Source organism: Cariama cristata, unplaced genomic scaffold (genome assembly GCF_000690535.1).
Source record: "Cariama cristata isolate BGI_N322 unplaced genomic scaffold, ASM69053v1 scaffold31013, whole genome shotgun sequence".
Classification (NCBI taxonomy): domain Eukaryota; kingdom Metazoa; phylum Chordata; class Aves; order Cariamiformes; family Cariamidae; genus Cariama; species Cariama cristata.
Window position 1 is genome coordinate 697 of NW_009610623.1, and position 7,418 is coordinate 8,114.

The following is a 7,418-nucleotide window of genomic DNA, read 5'->3' on the forward strand; positions in this document are numbered from 1 at the left end:
GTTGCATGGTAATCACGACTAACCTGGTATGAGACAAGCTACATGGGAGTTACCTGAAACCCAGAGTCCAGTGGGTCCAGACCCTGCTGGAAAACACAGCTGGACCACCCGGGCCTGAAATCCTTCATGGTTGACATGAAGGGATACAACTACGACTAGAGACATGCTGCAATATGGTAGGTGTCTTCTGGAAACCCAGCACCATCCTTTGTGAAAGCTTGGGAAAAAAAGACCCTTTCTATTAACCTTTTAGCTGAAATGAGCTAGAAAAGATTTATTGTTGTATATTCCTAAAAAAAATGAAACAAAGTCTCACAAGGGCTCATGAGCATCATTTGCAAGGTGCTCCCACAGCTGCAATGCTCAGGCCTCAGCAATATGCACACCTTCTACTCCACCCCACACCTTAACATTTTGGGCAAGACCTTAGGCACTGTGCTCTCTGTCCTTTATCATCTACCTCCTGTGCTTTACTTTGGGGAGCGCTTTGAGAGCAAGTGATAAATACACATGATACCTGCTGATTTCCTCCAGAGGCTGTTGCTTATTTCTTAAAAATTCAGCAAACAAGCCCACAATTAAAGCATCTCTGAATCACTATCTCCTGCAAGCCCAGCTGAAAAGGCAGCCTATGAATAGCTGCATCGCCTGTGGTCATGGCTCTGTCACTAAGTTGAAGCCCCGCTTTCAGCTGAGCAGCAAACTCAGCCAGCTGCTGATGTGCCACAACACAATCTGGGGTGAAAAAAGGGGGAAGAAAAGGCCTTGGAGTTGGGCAGAGGCTCCTGAATCACTGCTCCTCCCAACAGTACCAGTTGCTCCAGTGAGAGCCGCTGCTTTTGCCTGCATCCAGGCAGGTTGCTTGCCTTTATCCCACTACGTCAAAAAAAAAGCTACTGTGCAGTAAGGGAGCAATTCGGTTTTTTAATTTGCCTTTTGAGGGGAAAAGGATGGGTCCAGCAGCCCAGAAAATCAGCATTTCTCATTTCATTATGATGGGGAAAATTTCCTCTTCTCACTTCTCACTCTGCTCTCATCTGCCCTAGAGCTTGTGAGAGCAACATCTCCTCTGTCAGCTTAAGCACATCCTGGACCAGAGTGATCGCTACTAGATCTTGCCTTTGCTGGGCAAAAAGGTGTAATTTTTAAGCTCACATGAGCTAACAAATGAAAATGCCAATGGAGACATGGTGAACTTTGCAAGTTGAGTACCTAACAACCGTTACAGCCTGTATTTTACCTTGGAGTGTTACCGCTACACTTTACCTGGCCTGTAGTGAAATTTTGACGCCTATGTGCTATCATAAGGTTAAAAAACCCAACTAGTCCTTCTTCCACACCCCTCTCCCAGCTTACGACCCAGCGCTTCCCATCTCACAAATCAACGCATTCACCACCCCTCTTCTGAACACTGATGAGGCCCAAATCCAGAGACCAGACCTGGCACTTGAGGTCTCGCTGGAAGCAAAACCACCCGCCAGCACTTGCAGTGCAGCGGAACAAAGCCGCAGCCCTGTTTTTGCACAGCTCCTGCTCCCTGTCACTTTGCAGCATGCACCAGTGCACACTGCATCTGCCACACCACCTGCAGATGCGGATTCACACAGACGTGGATCCACGCTGCGCTTCAGGACATTGACAACTTCAGAGGTGCTTGCGCAGCTCTTTGGGATATGCCCTCTCTGCGATTTTTCCACAGGGTTTTGCCAAGCACTCTTGTTCCCTCCTGCATTTGAGTGGCCTGATGTGAATGGGGCCACTTATGGATTCACAGCATGTCCCAACGAATATCCATCCCATGACAGCATGATGAAAATGCATCACTCCAAGGAGGCCTGGGCACTTCAGTCCTGCCTACAGAAAGGTGCCAGGATCATCTGCTGGCAGGAAGACCTCTGAAATCTCCATCCCGAGCAGAGATGAATATGCCAAAGCACTAGGATCTTCTGAAGGAGGCAGAAATCCCATTGCTCGATTCACTTCCCATTAAACACAGGCAGCCAGAAGCTTGTAACCTCCACTATCTCTTCTTGTTTGTCTGATTTGGGTAACAGGAACCAGTTTATTTCAGTGCCAACCATCTCTCCCTGATATAGGCAACAGAACACAGCTCTGAACACCCCTCCAAAGCCCGCTGCTTTTACAAGCGCCTCTGTGCTCTGCAAAGAGCTCTAGCTTAGGAGGGATGGGCTGGCCTCACACTGAAAATCCAGATCCACTTCAAAGGGTGGGCAATATTCCAGGGATTTCAGTTATGCTCAAAGTAGATGTTAGCTCTGAAATTCAGGGACCTCAAGAAATTTAACCTTCCCCCCAGAATACCTGCCTTCTCAGCTGTGTGACAAACCTATACACAAGAAATCTCTCTCCTGGTCTACAAAACCTCACCGACGTTCTCCCCAGCTGGGACCAAGCCGTGGACTGTGTTCAGGGCAGAAAATTGCACTATTTGTCAAACAGAGGAGAATAAACTTTGCTGGATCAAACCGGATAAAAATCATTTGGGTTGAAAGGTTTCAGATTCAAGCCTCAAATGCATGAAGGTGAAAGCTGAGAGAAGAGCCTAAATTCACTGCAGTGTCTCAGATGAAACTGAGAACGGGTTTCAGCTATTTGAAACACTCTTAGCACAAAAGTGATGCCAGAAATCCTACAGCCTGCCGGCGAGCCCCAGGGGGGGCAGGGGGGGGTCTCTCTACCTCTTTTAAACAGAATCCAACTGCATCAGACTGGGATGGACACTGATTCAAATCTCATTAGGAAAAGGGATAGCTATAAATAAACAAAATTACCTTCCTTGCTTGGGTTAATTCACCGCCTGCAGTTCAGCACCCTTTTGCCAGCCGTTGCCTGGGTATTCAGCCAACCAGATTGGAAAATGACCTAAGGAAACTGAATTCTTCATGTTCCTGGTTTTAGGCATCCTGCAATGCAAGAGAGCTTGCTCCCTTCTATGTAACAGAGCAGGAACAAAGGAAAGGAGTCACCTATTTGGAGCTGAGCTAAGGCACTAACGATGCAGTAGGTGAGGAAAGAAGAAACACAGCGGGAGGAGGACAACTTCCCAGCCACGACGTCCCGGAAGATTATCATTCTCTTCGCTCAATTCCCTTAAAAAACCCAATGTTATCTCTATAGAAAATGAGGAGCTAATACAGTATTATAGTATCCCTGTCAGGGTTTCATTTTAAGGTTATTTTGTTGTTCTCCCAGAGAGATTTGTTTCAGGTATCAGTCACACGAGCTGTTTCTAAAGTGGATTTTGGTGAATGCAGGCAGAATTATCTGAGCAGCTCTGGCTCATCGCAGCTCTGTGTGGATGCCCGTTTTGTTGTTTTTCCCCATGATTTCCCAGAAAATAACAAGACTGTCTCTATCACTTTTTGGCATGATACTGAGATAAGCCACCGAACTGTGCTGACCCGATGGGTGCAGTCTGTCCCTGTGCACAGCATAGTCATTCCTGTTGTCATCACAGCTTGATAAAGATCGATGATGGCTGGCTCGTCTTCTGCCCGGTGTCATTGAGGGGGAAAACGCTAGAAATGGCTACATCCACAATTCCTTGGCAGAGCTCTGTGTACAGCCTCCTAAAAGATGAGAAAGAGAGAATCAGATGCCCAGGCAGGACAAACCAGCAACCCCCCGACCAATTTTTACATAGACATGCATTTTTCCAGCAGGATCTACAAGATTCTGCTCCCATTACAGGTAGCCCCAGGATGGCAAACGGGAGGATAGTGGCATCTCTTCCAGCCCCTCCCCCACCTACCCCAGCAACCCTCTGCTTTTTTTTTTTGCTCCCATTCCCGATATTGTTCTCTGCCAGATGGGACCACAAAACCCATTATCTAAGTTTACTGTCAGAACAGGCTCCTGAGCAGAGTCTCCGCATCCTCAGGCCCCACACTTGAGTAACCGCAAAATGCATGGGGGGTGGACGGCAGCTGAGCACCCCCTGTACCGGCTTTCCAACTCAGGGAGTTGTGATTATCACACCAGACCCCGACTCGTGTGGGGATGTGCCCCACAGCGACTGCTCTGATTGCATTCATGGTTTGATGCGATGCTGCACCAGGATGCAGCTGTGCACATCAGCTTGTGACCAGACACAGGACCCTCGGGAAGCGTGGGATGTTTTTCACCCACGCAGAGCAGGATTAGGAAGAAGAGAGACAAGTTGTTTGAGAAACGAGTTAACAATACCTTCACTTTCTGCTGAAGGAAATACATGTGTAACCTCCCCAAACACACTGGTATCTGGGACATTTTTAGCACCAAAGCTATCTTTACTAGCATTAACAATGTCTTTCACTCTGTGCCTTTGGGGCTACAGGACAGTAAGACGCTTTTTCAGCTCCTGGGAGTGTTACTGTTTTGACAGGCAATTTTTGTCTCTTAAATGGGAACTGCGTGATATGGATGCTATAAATCAGAATAACCCTGAAGAGGAGAAGCCACAAATAGACAAAACCTACCCCAGATGCTTTCAATGGCTTCCAAGTGCCCACAGAGGCACAAAGCAAACAGGGCATTGCTGCAACCCAAATCCACCCAGTGACAGCCAAATTCTACCCATACAGCAACACAAGGGGGTGCAAGGCAGTACCGCACCACGGTGCACACGGTGAACAAAGCATCCTGGACACAGAAAGCCCTGAAAAGGCTGCTGAACAGGCTGTCTGGTGGGTTTGACCTGTATTTTTTGTCTACTGTTAGGGATGATCTAATCTAATTTAATCTACATCTAATCCAATCTAATCTACATCTAATCTTATCAAATTCTAATGTAGTGATGTACAGCCTGTTCTGTTTTGCTGGGCTTGTATACAATACAGACGTCCATTTCGCCAAGATTTCTCGTCTCCTGCAGTTGTCTCAATCACATAATACAGCACCTCTCGCTGTGCCTATGCAGAGATGTTCATGGCCACGGCTGTTTGGCTGTCCCAGCCTCCTTGTAGCTGGTGGAGGTTCTGATCCAACGTCTGCAGCAACCACAGTGTGCTCTGTGGTTCTGCTGCTGGCAAATTCAGTTGCTCACTTCCAGCTGCTGCCCTTAACGCTCCTCATTATCATGTGTTCAGGTAAAGACCAGCCACCAGTGGCTTCACAAAAGAGACCGAGAAACCACCTGACCCCCAAAGCGTTAATTCTGCAACATAACTTCAACACAAGAGTGTCAATAAAAACAACGCAAGTCATATTCAAACTTATTTGTCCAAAAACTGAGGTTAGTGTCCCATCTCACATGGGAAAGAAGCAGGGGGATACCAAAGACAGAGACAGGAGCAATGAACTTAAATCAGCTGGCACTTAGAGCAGTGTCCGGTATGGGTTAGCCTGGAAAACACCCCTGCCATTCACTTTCTTCCACCTTTTTCACTTGGAGTAGGGACACTGCCTCGTTTTGGGTCAGGCCTGCGAATGGTGGCATCACAAGGGTATTACAGAAACCAGTTACTCACTGGGCACACGCTGGGGCCCCATTGACTTCTATCAGCCAGACCTTCAGCTCCTCATCCACCATGAAGTCAAAGCCAAAGAGCTGGAAGCTCTGGTAGTGAAGATGCTTCGTGCTGATTGCAGGCTCTATACACATAAGGCAGCTTCTGTGAAGGGAAAAACAGAAACTCAAGATTAAAAGACCTGCTGTCAGACTGCAGCTTCTGAGAGTATGTGCATAGAAGGGTCCCCTGTTGCCCTGGGACTACCCCAAATTACAAGCTATATCCTACATATGTCATGGTAACTAGGTCCCTTCAAGTGACATCGTGTAACCATCAAAACATGTGGGGATACCCCTGAGTTAACTCCCAAAGAGCTGGAGAGCAGCATCCACCCTCAGTACTGGATTAGGCAAGCTGAAAAATATGATGTGCAGTCAGAGCCTGGAGCAGAAGGCAGAGGCACAAAGGGCAGCACCAGGTCCCCAAGGAACTGCCATCGAGAGCTCATTTCCCTCTGAGTCCTTCAAAGATCATGTCATGTCTTTTAGGTGTAAGTAACAGCAATGAGGTACTTGCAAAGTAACTTCTGCCATGAAGGATTACTCAAGACCTGGATTCTCTGCGGCACTGTGATCTCTGAGCGCTCTCTCCAGGCACTTTCCGTACCCAGGAGGTAGCTGGCCCTGTGTGGACCGAGTAATGTGACCTATGCCGATGAGATGTCCTGCTGCTGCCCGATGGTGGGGAAAGCAGTGAGATCCTGCAGACTTGAGTCTGGCTTCATTTCCCCTCTTACATCTCATACCTTTGTTAATCTCAACCTCTCCCAGCCCTGTCTTTCCACCTACCCTCTTCCCTGACCACCTATGGAGGTCCCTTTTCATTGAGCGATGACATTGGGGTGTTTATGGTTTGATCTCAAATTTATGCAATTGAAACACTTCCCTTGTCAATCTCTCTGCTTCCCCAGCTGTGTCCATATGCATTCCCTGTCACTGAAGGGTTAATGTTCCCCTAGGCAGCTGTCTACCTTATTATGTGTTTGATTTGCAGTAAGATGCTATTCTCAAGTGTTGTGTTCAGGGCATCCATCAGATACTGGTTGAACTCCTCGAAGAACATTTCATTCCCTTCCTCATACCGCCCGTAGTTTTTGGAATATTCCTTCTGAATGCAGTGATTGGTCAAGTGGCAGGTTTTGTCCTGGAAATTAGCACTGTTATATGGTTCGGAAGAGGTCCGCAGGACACCCTCTCTGTAGAGGTAGATATTATATTGATGATCCACGAGAACCCAGCTCCTGGGGGGTGAGAGAACAAACTCTAGTCCCAGTGGCTTAAAAAGAAACATCACGAAAATGAAAACTGGCATTAGTACAAAAGCAGAAAAGGTTACCTGATGTCAAACTTGCGATGCCCTGGCTCTAAAAGTAGAGGTTTCTCCAGGTATTTCTGAATCACATGCACTTGTCCCTGCTCATCGATGAAGTCCAGGAGCTCTGCAGCCTCTGAAGAAATCAGGATCCCTTCCCCTGGCACAGAAAAACAAAGATAAAATTAGGTAGACAATCCTCCTACCTTTGCTGGAGCTTTTTCGGGGCTTAGGCGGACCATGGCTTATTTGCCCAAAGAGCCAGGCGACATGAAGAACCCACAGCTCCAGGGCCGGTCGATGCCCAAGCAATGTCATGTTCGCTTGGTGTCAGGCAGTGAATCTGCAGAGGGATCTCCCCGTTACCACACCATGGGGTGTCTGGCTCCCTAGTAACCAGACCTAAGGCAAATGGGAACCAAAGGTACTCAAGATGGCATGGCCTGCCTGGGGCTTGTCAGCAGGGGGGTGGCTATTTAGGTGCGAGGGGATGCACAGCAGACAGGAACCTTGGCAAGCAGTGAGGCAGCTGCTTGGTTTGGGGGATTTTGTTTCCTTTTCCAACATTTTTTTCCAGCTGGGCTTGGCAGAGTTGGG

General features: G+C 47.9%; 1 protein-coding gene across 1 annotated transcript in view; it reads right to left on the reverse strand.

Moving 5' to 3' along the window:
- Window positions 1-3,164: 3,164 nt before the first annotated feature.
- TTL (tubulin tyrosine ligase) overlaps window positions 3,165-7,418 on the reverse strand; it is a gene marked incomplete at its 5' end in the record, with an annotated part of 9,321 nt that continues 5,067 nt past the window's right edge. Inside the window, 4 exons of the mRNA XM_009697945.1 lie at window positions 3,165-3,590; window positions 5,469-5,612; window positions 6,481-6,750; window positions 6,846-6,981. Coding sequence (XP_009696247.1) covers window positions 3,473-3,590; window positions 5,469-5,612; window positions 6,481-6,750; window positions 6,846-6,981 — 668 coding nt within the window. The remainder of the gene's footprint in view (window positions 3,591-5,468; window positions 5,613-6,480; window positions 6,751-6,845; window positions 6,982-7,418) is intronic.